General features: G+C 36.3%; 1 protein-coding gene across 1 annotated transcript in view; it reads right to left on the bottom strand.

Moving 5' to 3' along the window:
* GTDC1 (glycosyltransferase like domain containing 1) overlaps positions 1 to 13,916 on the bottom strand; it is a 261,970-nt gene that overhangs the window by 231,380 nt on the left and 16,674 nt on the right. Inside the window, 1 exon segment of the mRNA XM_069472992.1 lies at positions 12,292 to 12,493. Within this exon segment, the coding sequence (XP_069329093.1) occupies positions 12,292 to 12,470 (179 nt within the window). The 5' untranslated portion in view covers positions 12,471 to 12,493.

The following is a 13,916-nucleotide window of genomic DNA, read 5'->3' as shown; positions in this document are numbered from 1 at the left end:
ATGAACATCATCCAGTGTACTTACGCAAACCCAGATGGTATAGCCTACTACACAGCTAGGCTATACGGTATAGCCTATTGCTTCTAGGCTATAAATCTGTACAGCATGTTACTGTACTGGACATTGTAAAGACATGCCATTATAACCTTACAAGACTACCATCAAATATGCAGTCCATCGTTGACTGAAATGTCATTATGTGGCACATGACTGTACATATATGTACACACAAAATTTTATTTACATGGGTGAAAAGAGCAAGTATTACATTACATTCTTAAAGAAAAGTTTTACTACATTTAAGTATATGAAGTAAACTTACAATGTTGCCAAAACAAACTCAGAGTCAATGCAATGAGTAAATTCGAATGATTTACTACTAACATTATCTATTTTCTAAAATAATTATAATCACTAGAGTAGTTTAATTGTGACCTCTGTGGTTCTGAAAATTAATTTATACCCTAAATTCTTTTCTCATAGACAGGGCAAGAGTAATTTCAGTTCAGCTGCTAGACAAATTTCATAACTAGTGGAAAGCAAAAAACACAAATTTCATTCATATTGCTAGTTCCTTTCTTACTTTCCATTACTACTATCACTGTTCTCATTCAGAATCCATTTCTTCATTAGATGTTTAGAATCCAATGACTGTCTCTAATCTTATCGATGGTCTCCATTCTATATTGCTGTAATAATTATCCTATCCAGTTTTCTTTACCTTACTCTCATGTTTGACTAGGGTACTCATCATGGTTTTGCCTGCAAAACATCATTTCCCCTTCCGTAATTACCATCAATATAATTTTCCTTTTTCTCTCCTGAATTCAGTTGATATGGTTTGGATGGGATTGACTCCACTTCCTGATTCCAAAGTGGTGGTGTAACCCAGGCCTGGCCAATCATGATATTATTAATAGATGCCTTTTGCCACAGTAACAAGTTCAAAGGCCACATAATACAAAAAATTCCACTCAGGCCATCTCGGGACATTTGTTAGAACTACTGAAAAGATATCTACCCTGGAGGAATATAAGCTTAGCTCTGCGAGTGATCCATACGGAGAGAGCCGGCTCCAGCACTCAGCCTAAACAGAGGAAAGCAGAAGCAGGAGACCTAATGATATGCCTCAGTCGCTGGACCTAGCTTTGCCCACGGGTTAACCACGCTGGGACTTTCAGTTATATGACCTGATACATTTTCTGTTATATTTATGTGACTTTGAATTGGGTTTCTATCACATGCAACTAAGAGAGTCCTGAGTAATAGCGCCTTCAATAATACAGCCTTCAAAGAACACCCATTACCTAAATTAAAAGCTCCCCAAATTCTTAATCTTAGAATTCGAGAATGTACATAAACCAGACAAAATCATCCCAACCTGCTCTCCCACAACTCCTCCTAGTTTAGAATATATTCATACTAAATCAAGCTTTTAAAGTTTCCAAACATTTCCCTATTTTTCCTGTGAACCTCTGTCCACATACTTTTTTCTCCTACAGTGCTCTTCCATTTCGTCTCCAACTATGAAAATCTCTAGTATCCTCTTAGTTCTATCTCAGAATTTGCTGAACAAGAATTAAACTCTTTCCTCCGTACTTCTTTAGTGAATACTGTAATCACTCTAGTACTGATTATTCTGTGTGAGTTCTGTGGTAACGTCATGAGTATATGGTGTCCATGTCCTACATCTCATGTCCTGTAGAGTCAGAGAACTAACATGAGGTTTAAACACCTTCTCTTTGAAAAAGCACATAATCATGAAAAGCTGAGGCTGGAATAAGAAATCTGAACAAATAAGAAGTCACATTTGAGTGACTCCAAAGATAGAACTTCTGTTAGAATTATTCCCCGAAAGTCTCTAACTCTAAAAATAAAAGTTAAGTATAAAATTGTTTTTTAAAAATTCAAGGAGATGAACAAAAAAGACTAGGAAAAAAAATCTCTCAGTTAAATGAAGCAGTGGCTGATAACAAAGTTGAATGAGAGACAGGACAAATCTGTCCTTTGTGTTAGAATTCCTTAAACCTTGATTTTGATTTTAATTCTTTGTTCATGACATCACAGAACTCAGGGATACATGAAATAATAAAGATAAAAAAAAGTTAAAGATAAAAAAAAAATAAGACTCTAAGGTTAAAAAGTGATTTTTTTTCAGGCCAAACAATTAATTAATGGCAGAGCTGGGATTACTACCCAGGATGGCTGTTTCCCCTACTATATTGTTTCTTTCAAACACAAGTGGTTATTATTCTTTTTGTAAACTCTTTAGGTATACATACAATTACAAATATTTTATTAAAGATTCATTTTTGGGCAGATTCTAAGCCAGAGGCTATAAATACAAGAGCCTAAATGGGCCAGCTAAGTAACATAAATATGAGAAGCAGGTTGGTATAAAACAGTGGTGACTAGTGGTGTTTGTGACCAAAAGGAAGAATATCTATCAGTCAAAAAGCACTAATAATAAAAAAAAAGTGTAAATAATTGCAGTGGCCAAGCAAAATACCTCTTTGTGCCAAATTCTAATCTTTCCTTTATTCTGATAGTTTCTGTGCCACAAATTTTAAAAAACCACTGTTCATGGGCGGCCACTGCCAAAACTAAAAAGCCTTCAAATACAATCACACGAAATTTTACACAGTATCACAGGCATATTATAGACTCTATAAAGTTTCCTGAACTAAGAAACATTTTTTTCTAGAAACACTTTTATATGAGGGAAATTCCAGAATATTATGTTTTCTTTTATCAAAATTTACATACTAGATGATGGCTGCTTTCATACTCTGATTAATATAACCCATAAAAATAAGTGAATAAATGTGTATGGAATTCTTTAGTTTAATGCAGTAAAACTGAGTAACACAAACCCTTAAATGTTTCTAAGTAGTTTCTGTATAGATATCTCTAGACATAGGATACAGGTAGTACTCACAGCAGAAAAAAATAAGCAAATTAGCAAAGCCAGTGGCAACCATATTTTGCCTGCATTTTCAAACTCAAATCATTCTTCAACCATATTTACTAAGCAGCTACTATATGCTAGGCAATATACTTGGTACTCGGGGTAAAATGGTAAACAAAACAGACATGGCCTCTGTTATCATGAAGCTTAGAATAAAAACAAGCAAACAAACAAAATAATTACAAGTTATATAAAATGTTATTACAGAGGGAGAAAAACAAAGGGTGCTGAAATAGAGGTCTTATTTTAGATAGGGAGCTCAGGAAAAACCTCTCTGAGAAAGTGAAATTTTAGCAGAGTCTTGAAGGATGGAAAAGAGAAAGCAATGAAGAACAAGGCCTGTGGGGTGGGGGCTTGAGTAAGTGCTGCCAACAAAGAGACCAGCAAGTAGTAACAGGACCTGAGGCTGGAAAGGAGCTTCATATTTCAAGGTGAGAAAACAAGGCCAATGCTGCTACAGCACATTAACAAGATGATGGGATGGGAGATGAGGTTGCATAGGCGGGCAGGGCCCAGATCGAGTGGACCAGAGCAAATCCTTGTGTGTACTCTGGATTTTTACATATGCAATGGGATGTCACTGATGGTTTTCCATCAGGGATTACTGCATAATGCCTACGAGTATCAGCAAGTGGATACAGGCACTAAGCTTTCTTTCAATCAACAAAGGTTCACTAAGTGATTACTGTGTGCTACCACGGTATGTCCACGTTTGTAAAGTCTGGCTTTATATCAGCAGTGCTAGCACAGGCACTGGTCTTAATATGAAAGCTCTTAGTAAATGCTGATGAAAGAAAAGAATGGAAAGAAACAAGCTTAAAAAGGGCCAAAAGTTGACGGGGGTGGGGGGGGGAGTAAATCATCACACCCTGCACCCATGCTCTCTCAACTACACATATTCACTAGGAGTTTCTCCTAAAGAAGGGCAGTGTTACATTTCTATTATCAATATGAGATGATGAACAAAGAAAAATATAGGAGAGACTTCATAGGGAAAAATTCACTAAAATATAAAATTACGTTCTTTAGAATGATAAAAGGATGAAATGGACATGAATGCTCCTTTGTGAGCGGTAGCTCTGACGCAGCTCCTGCCCTGCCCTTGGCAGTTATCTTTGTGGGCTGGTAGCTCAGGAAACCAGCAGATGCATCATGTGATGCACACCAGGGCCTGAACAACAGAGGAGTGTAAACAAGGGAAAGATGGACAAGAAGTAGTCATCTAATGGACAAGACAATGTGCCCAAAGAAGGGTAACAGGCCAAATGTGACCCCAGGGGTATGAAAGCACGAAAGCTTCCTTAAGAACGGGTAAGGGAAGGAAAGGGCCACAGAGTCTTTGCCATAGCTTTGGAGGTCCCAAATATAGAGAATCAGAGACTGATACCTGTGCATCAGGTACCAGTGGCAAAGTGAACATATTTTCATTGACTAAGACCTTAATAAAAGCAGAAAATATTTCTCACATAAATACAAATTAATATTGGAGATGGAAGTACAATTAAAATACCTTTCATTTTCTAAATGTGTTTTTTCCATGCTTACAGACTAACCATGATGAAGACACTCTCAACACCTAAAAACTAGATTAAAAGTGCACTAAAATCGGACTCAAAGATTCAATTGTTATGTCAGTAAAAACCATGTTACTTATAAAAGCAAAATTATGAGGTGCCTTATACTACAGTCAAAGTTCTTTTATACAGTAGCATATTTTGCATCCATTTGGGGATGAGTTTCTTCCTTTTTTTTTTTTTTTCCTTTTCCATTCCATTCATCAAAAATAATGATTTTTCTCCACTCGGTAAAAGTGTAATAAACATTCAGTTTGCCTTTTAAAATATACTTGTCAAATTTCAAAGGGTAAATATACGAGAGATTTACCCTAGAGGTCTTTATGGTGCAGAGTCTGTTGGAAATAATGTCTTGTATCCATATGAACCATTACCCAGGGGGCTGTATAGAACCTTACATGTGATATTTTATATTATTTTTTAAAATAAACTAGAAGGGGTATTAAAAATGTACTCTTGAAGTTGCACTGTAGTACTTAACTCTTTGGAAGCAGTGGCTTCACAGTACATGCTACTAACTATACAGAAACTTCTGAATTAGCAACTCGTGGTGAGAATTATCTAGCAACTCCAATAACAAGAACACTTTTTTTTCCTCCTACTGGACTAGTTTACTCTTGAGAGCATTGACAAAGGAATACAAAGAAAAATGGAAAAGATGAAACCTATAAACCATCCTTTAGGGACCAAGATAACAGGTTTAGTTTTGCTATGAAGAATGCACGTGTGTCTGTGTGCACATGTGTACATGTATATGTGTATATGACAGACAGAGACAGAGACAGAGACACAGACAGAGAGAGACTGACTGAATGGCTAGTTATTTGGTTTGCAGAATTATCCTATTTCTGTAGTGTTGTGGTCAGCTACATTTTCAACATAAAGTCCAGATGGCTAAATTGAATAATGCTGTCAATCAGAGGAGAAGTCACTGAAATGAAATATTGTAGAGGAAGCACTAAGGGCCATACAAATCTAGATGGCTACTGTGTGTGCTGGCTAGGAGGGATAGTAAGATTGGTTCAAAAACAAACCAAAACCACAACGAGGCAGTATAGGAGAGGGAAGCTGACTGGCTGAGTAAGTGTTGGGGAAGATTTTGGCCAATTCTCATAGATGGAACAGTCACATATTGGTGAGATTATGGGATGCTACATTGTACCTAATGAAAAAATTATTTATATAGTGTCAGAACATCTTCCAAACCCCAAGAAGCATGCACGTAACACCTAATGATATAAGGCTAGTGAGCTGAGCAATGGAATGCTGCCTCTAGTCAAGTTCATAACCCAAGTAGAAATTATACCAGGCTGAGAATAATTTGGGAGTGGCAGGTATGGCGCATCATAAACAGAGAATGTTATTTGTGTATTCATGAGTCCACCCTAAGAAAAGAAAGCATCTAGGTAGTCCTTATTAGTATTTAAGGAAAAGCTTCAAAAGAGGAAAATTCAAACCTGTAACTTCAAAGTCTGAAAATGAGAGATTATAGATTCACACACCTAGAAATGTGCCTGGTTTCCAGCCTGAAGCCTCCAACAAGATTCAAGAACTATAACACTTCTCCAGACAGGGAGAAGCACCACACCCACTTCTAATAGTAAAAACCTAGTAATATTTTTTTGATCCAAAGAGGTACTTAGGCTTAACTTAATTAATTAATTTCCCTTGCTTCAGCTGGAGTTAAGGCAGCCTAGTGGTTAAGAGGATGAGCTTAGAAAGAACAAATAGCATACGGCCTTTGCAGGTGGCCCGATGTGAACTCAAACGTCATATCCTCCACTAACTAGCCATGTAACCCATTGCAAGTCACTAGATTCTTGAACCCTCGGTTTTCTCCTCTGTAAAACCAAGATAATAATGTCTAGCATCCGGGATTATAGAATGCCTACCACATGGTAAGTGTTCACTAACACTTAGCTACTAGTGTTATTTAATCCCTTTAAATCTTGTTCTGGTTACTACAGAGATACAAAATGACTGCCCTATGTAAGCCTAACAATATTTCACCTACCTACACATCCTTAAGTCACCATTTACTTTTATACTTCCAACTATCATGCACACTAATAAAAAAGTGTATTTGTGATTAAAACAGTATTAAATTGTTCAGAAAGGTATATTTCAATACAAGGGTATTTTAAGAATAAAGCAGTATTGAATTATTCAGAAAGATACTTTTAACAGGAGGCAAAAATTCAAAACAAGATATAATTGCCAAGCAAAGTAAGGTTTAAATTATTCATTTACAAGTGGGAATAGTTTGAGAAACCACCCCACCTTTATTAATTTACCTAGATCCACTAGTTTATTCATACTTGTATTCAAGAGGGCTAGCTACAAACAACAGACATACCTGGGTAATTCACATCATCTAAAAATGTTCATTTTCCCAAAGAAAGTTATATTCAATATTTCACAGGGAATAGTTCACTTAAGCGGAAAAAAAAAATCATGTTTGCCATGACAGAGAATCTGCTACGTGAAAGACCTCACTCATGGTATCATTAAAGAACAACCGAAGTATGAACAATCAGCTATCACCCTGGGCTTTAATTTCACTTTATGCATTACTTGACCTGATTGAAATTTCATTCAATTTACTTTCTAAACAACTATTAGCTTTCCTTCCAAATCCTTGTACATTAAAAAAAAAGGTTGGGGGTGCGGGTAAGGTATCATAATGGTAATCAACACTTACTAACAGGTAAAATTTGTATCACTAAAAGAAACAGAAAATCTAAAACAGTATACACTCATTCTCATGTAATACAAGTTTGGAAAAAGACAGGTGGCAGCAAAACAATCCTGCTCAAGGACCCTGACTCTGTCTTTTAGTGGGCAGTTAGCTAATAAATCAAAATGTCTAAGGATTACAGGTCCATTTAGATTTTCAATTTCATTTTGAGTGAGGTTTTGTAAGTTATGTTTTTCTAAGAAATGACTCATTCTGCCTAATTTTTCCAATGTATTAATATAAAAGAATTGAGAACATTTCCAATTTTTATTGCTATGTGCTATTTCTGCAGTTATACTCTATTTTTTGTTCCAAAAATTATTTGTGCCTTTTGAATTAAAAAAAAATTTATCTGTTTTATTATTTCAAAATAACTACTTTTAGTTGGTTCATCTCCATCATATATTTGCTTTCAATTTCATTATTTTCTCTTCTTTTCCTTATTGTTTCTTCCCCATTACTACTTCTGGATCCAACTAAGAGGGGCCCTATCCTGGGCCACAACCTTTGGAGGAAGGGGATGTCCCAAACAAAAAAATAATAAATACTAAAAGTAAATTTATTAAAGATGCTCTGGGTATATCTGTCACTCTGGATGTAACCTACACTGTGATATGCAATATTTTCCTTATGATTCAGTTCTATTTTTTAATATGCATATGATTTCTTCTTTGACCCGTGAGTTATTTAGAATTATATCTTTACATTTCCTGACATACTGGGTTTTTAGGAATCTTTGTTGACTTCTCTCCTGCACATACTTCAGAATGATTTCTCTCCTGCACAGACTTCAGAATGATCTCATCTGTATGTTTTTAATATCTCTTCTAGTTTATTTTTAAGAATGAAATAAAATATCATTTGTGGGGGGCTGCTCCCAGCCTGCTGCACGCATGGCAGAGCAGCTACTTCCTTGGGCGATGAGGTGCAGATACCAGCAGTAGGAAGCTGGTCAGGGCACAGGGGAAGGTCCAAGGAACACGGACAGGGCACTCACAGCCTCTGCTACTCTTCCCCAGGCAACTATTTTTATTCATTTCCAGTGTATGCTTCCACTATTTCGTACTTACACCTCTCTTTCTTTATACCAAAGATGGCACATAATAACACTGTCCTATTTCTTACTTTTTGTCACTTAACATGTCTTGAAGAGCCTTCCATAAGAGTACACAGAAAACTTCCTCCTTTGGGTTAGAGCTGTACAGTATTTCATTTCAAGAGTGTAACAATTTATTGAACCATCCCCTTTATGAAAAGCTGACCACAGCTTAAAGCAAGCTTACCTCTCTAATTTCTAATGCCTTCTTCATTTTTGGAGCCCCTACATCTTTCTCTTACTTTGTTCAACTATAGGCTTAAAGAGAAATTAGTTATATTTTACAAAGCATTTCTAGATGTTTTATAAATAAAGGGCTTTTCCAGTGACTTGTTAGCTACATAGTGCAAAAGAGAAGTCTAATCCAGGCTCTTTGCACCCTTCTGTTTATGGCAATCCAGGTGTTTTGTCCTCATACTTGTACCTCATGGTTACAGATGTCAAAGATATCTGTGATATCAGATATCACAACCACAACTACAGTCAAATGCAGGAAAGGGGAGGTGTCTTTCTTCTTTTATAAGTGAAATAAAAAACCAAACCGTTTTGCTGGAAGAACCTCCAGAAACCATCCACTTAACTCTAGTGTGCCACAGTGTGGGGACTGACCAACCCTAGCTGCAAGGAAAGTTGGGGAATTCAGCAAAGGAGAATGGGATCATCGTGACTGACTTAAGTCAATCTAGCTTCACTCCCAGGGGCTGGGTACTTAGCCATCCCAAAGAAAACTGATCCTGTTAACAAGGAAGAAAGGCTGTTAAGTGGGCAATGATCAGTATCTGCCACAACACCTCAGATGAAACAGAAAAGGTAATTGTAAGCATCTGAGGGTGAAAGAATGATTTTAAATAACAGTGATGCTTTCAGTTCAGTAAAGATACTGCAGAAAGAAAAATGAATGAAATATCCTTGATGCCTAGTCTAAGGTACATTATAAAAAAGTAGAAATGCTTCATCCCGAGACAAATGACTCATACGTTTCAGAACACAAAATTTAGGGCCTTCCCTCAGACCCCATATATAGAAACTTTTTTTCTGCATCTAGTGAAGTTTCCAGAAGGCAAACCTTTAATATAACCTAAGAATTATAATTATTATCTACTACTTTTGAGAAAAATAACTTGTGGAGTTTTTGTAATCTAAAATAAAACTGAACAGCTCTAATAGGAATCATGATGTATTCTTTTAGTTGTCAAGACGAAGACGACTCAAACTGAGGCTAGGAGCAGTGGCTCACGCCTGTAATCCTAACACTCTGGGAGGCCAAGGTGGGAAGATTGCTTGAGCTCAGGAATTCGAGACCAGCCTGAGCAAGAGTAAGACCCCATCTCTACTAAAAATAGAAAAATTAGCTAGGCATCACGGCATATGCCTGTAGTCCCAGCTCCTTGGGATGCTGACGTAGGAGGATCGTTTGAGCCCAGGAGTTTGAAGTTGCAGTGAGCTATGATGATACCACTGCACTCTACGTGGGCGACAGAGCAAGTCTCTGTCTCAAAAAAAAAAAAAAAAAAAAAGACTCAAACTGATTAATTAGACTGAAGAATTTATTCTTTTAATAATAAAATATTTTTCAGATAATAAGCCTAAAACAATAACAAGTGCATATGCTGAGAAAAGCAGCATAGGTACCTACTTCCAAGGTCTTTCTCATCAGACACATTCCTACTTGTTCAGTGCATTTTGCATAGTAGATAATACTGGTCCTTAATCATTTTACTTCTATAAATTTTGATGATTTCATTTGCCAAATATACAAATAGAATAAGTAACTGGAAAGAAAAAACTTTTCATATCTTTAAAAGTTTCCTCCACAGAGATCAGAATTACCTGGTATAACAAAAGGTTATTCTTGTAATTCAATCTAGAGTTGAATGAGCACATTTTTTAACTTAGGACCTAAGTTTTCAAGTTGCTATTTTTCAAAAAATATTCAAAAAAGTTATATATACATATATAAATTTATATATATATATATGGAATAGTAGATAAGTTATTCTTGGTCAAATATAACTGTAAGTGAAACTGGTGAGGTGTGTCTTTGGGTGAAGTTGGATTAGATTAATACAGTGAACTGCAGATATTAAATGGCTGACTGAAACATGACAGATACCACTGTTAGGCACTGGAGGTTATGGCTAACAGAGAGCAAAACTTTACATCACAATCTTTCAGAAATTCACCTCTCAAATAAGACTGCTTCAAAGAGAACAGTGACACCTATCCTCAAATGCTTCGGGCTTCAAAGAGAGCGGGGGAAGCCATACGCACAGACGTGTTCGCGTGCTATCCAAATATGTATTAATATATCTATGATAGAATAATGTAATTCTGAAAAACCGCATAATCAAAATGAAACCAAACAATAGATAATAGAAATGGCTCATGCTAATGTTCAAATAACTGTAGAAATTTATTATATTGAATGATACTGTTAAATGAAAATGTGCCATAAAGTCAACTTGATTACTTGACCTTAAGTAATATAATACAATTGGTGCTGCAAAATCACAATTAAATGAGATGTGAAAGCAACTACAAACTGTCAGATTTTAACACGGCAGTAGTCTTATCATTGCCTTTACAAGTTTTATATTGAAATTTCTCATATTATTAGTGAATCAACAATATTCACATAGTGATGTCAGAATGTAAAACATTAAATTATGTAAGGAAGAATATACTTTAGATTCAAAAAATAAGAATTTCTTGATATGCATTAAAATAGCATTTTACCCTTTAAAATCCCAAGTAATGTGACTTGAGTATCCCCTACTATTCTATCTGACAATCTGAATTCTCAGAGGTGATGTATAGTTTTCATACACAAAATGAGTTATTCTCTGAATCCCCCAAATTACCACTAAGAACAGCAACATACATTTAAATCACAAGCTGCTGTCTTCCTTGCAGTTGGTCTACTTTAGAAGCAGAAGATGGGTACAGCCGCTGGAGTCAAGGTGGACACATCTCAGCTTGCAACTTGCCCTTCCCCTAGGAACGTGTCTGCTCCAACTCCATTCACTATTAGCCTGGCACTCCTCACTCCTGCCTAAACCAACACAGTTCAACACACACAGGGGCCCAGAATGGCAAGAACATCAGACATGAAAACCACAGTAGGTAATCTCCCACTATTTAACAATCGGGAGAACCCATGGGATTACAAGAATAAGAAGGAAGAGATATTCAAGGGGATTCCATTCTACCTGTTTCCCCCCACCTAAAAATGTAATCAGTATTTCTCCTCCATCTTTTCAGCATGTCTCTCACAGGTCTCCCTCTTTCCCACTTCCTAACAAATCAGAATTCAGAATTGAGTTTTGTGCTCCTCAAATCTACTTATCCTTCGAGAATAAGTCAAAGATTACCTACTCTATAATGCCACCTCCAGTTTGTCGCAGTTCAGATCAACTTTTCCATCTTTCATACTCTCATTGCATTTGCATGTTTATCTCCACCTCAACAGACTTTAAAGCCTTGGGCATATCATCTTTTTAACCCTGACAACTGATACAGAGCAGACACAATAAACTAAACCAAAACAGTATATTCAATAAAAAAAGCATTGGAGGTTATGAAACCAAAAAAACAAAACAAAACAAAACAAAACCAATGTGCCCAACTCTCATCTCAGGCTGAAAATTGTTACCCACATCCACATACTTGCACATGATAAAAATCACAAGACAAATGAGAAAAGACATATAGGTTCTAAATGAAGCCACTTTTCTACTGACCAGGTGTCCTTAGAGTCCTTCTACTCTGCTGCTCTCTGTCTCTAAAGGAATATCTACCATAGTCACAATAACCAATTCTACAGTTGGAGAAATTCTCAAAGAGGCTCACAGAGAAGCAACATCCAGATAACAAGGACATTAAAAGCAAGCTGAAATGCATCCAGAGCTTTAATTACCTGTAATGCTCACTGATGGGAATGTTCTGAGAGAAGTATAAAGCCGATGTCCGTGCTCTCCAATGCCATTTCTTTGCAGGAAGGGTATAAAGGACACAGTCTTCTAACTCGTCTTGGAGCAGATCCACCAGCTGTTTATGGGAGCCTCCATAGAATGCCTCAATGATGAGAATACTCATTGGCCCGTTAAAACCTTCAGATTCTAGATAACAACCAAAAAACTTTATATTTTTTCAAATTTATACATACATAAAATTTTTTAATAAAAATAAGTTTAGGCCAGGTACAGTGGCTCACACCTGTAATACTAGCACCAGGCAGGAGGTTCGCTTGAGGCCAGGAGTTTGAGACTAGCCTAGACAACAGTGAGACCTCTTCTCAACAAAACATTTTTAAAAAATTAGCTGGGCGTGGCAGCGTGAGCCTGTAGGCACATTTGCTTGGGAAGCTGAGGCAGGAGGATCTCAGGAGACTGGGAGTTTGAGGCTGTAGTGAGCTATGATGACATCACTGCACTCTAGCCTGGGCAAGAGAAAGAGACCCTGTCTCACCAAAAAAAAAAAAAAAAAAAAAAAAAACAGTTTAAATTGTGTGCTCAGAAAGAAAATACATATAATATAAAGTCATGTTTTACTTTTTAAAATAGGCTTATCTCACTTTTTAAAAAAGTATATAACACTTTAAGGTTTATAGTTTTGTAATCAATATTATTATATCATTTGTGCTAAGGAGAAATAAAGGTGTCTTTATTTTTCTGGTTTTCCTCACGCCCTAAGATTATCTCCACGATAACTCTTAGTTTTTTCTCTTACATCAGGAAGCTTCAAGCCCTCTCTTGCTGTGATTACTCACTTCCTGGTTTGTTCAGCTGTGAGCCTGACTCAGTAAACTCAGAACCTGCTTGATCTAGAGCCTTAGTCTTGGGCAGTCACTGAACTCATCTTCTAATGAAGACTTTCACTTCAAGAGCCCTTCAATTGTAAGGCCCTTTCCCGCTCGGAAATTCTCTGATTCTGTAACTCATCTTAATCCATCTTTAAATTCATCAGCTGTAACTCCCTCTATGAATATATATTCAGAATAAGGTACATTCATTGTCAAATCTCAATTCTCTAGTGTTAAAAACTTCAGGATACAATCTCTTGAGACAGCGCACATACCTCTATCACTTCCCCACATTTGTCAATATCCCACCCCCAAAGGAACCCCCAGAAAGTGGGGTAAAACAAGGTCTTCACAACCTTTCTTTAAACAAGCGATCCATTAAGAGGGATAATGTAGGAATAATGGGGTTATTAAGACATGGTAAAATTTCATCATCAAGAATTGGCCATCAAGGAATTTTTCATTTTAATAATATGATTTTTTTAATGTGCTCAGTGAAATAAAAATACATGTATGAATATAAAAACTTTCATATACATTTCAATTTATGTGCTATTTCCTGTAAGACATAAGGGAGAAACATCATTCTGTGCATAAATGCTATATTATTTAAAAAATATTCCAGATGTGTGAATTTTCCTTTCTGACTTAAGTAAACACCACTCATTAAACAGCATATTGATTTTCTTAACAATGTTGTTCCACAAAAGTATTAGTCTCAATGACTCAATGATGCTCTT

This window comes from Eulemur rufifrons, chromosome 1, assembly GCF_041146395.1.
Source record: "Eulemur rufifrons isolate Redbay chromosome 1, OSU_ERuf_1, whole genome shotgun sequence".
Classification (NCBI taxonomy): Eukaryota; Metazoa; Chordata; class Mammalia; order Primates; family Lemuridae; genus Eulemur; species Eulemur rufifrons.
The sequence above is the reverse complement of the archived record's forward strand: the minus strand, read 5'-3'. Positions and strand labels throughout refer to the sequence as shown.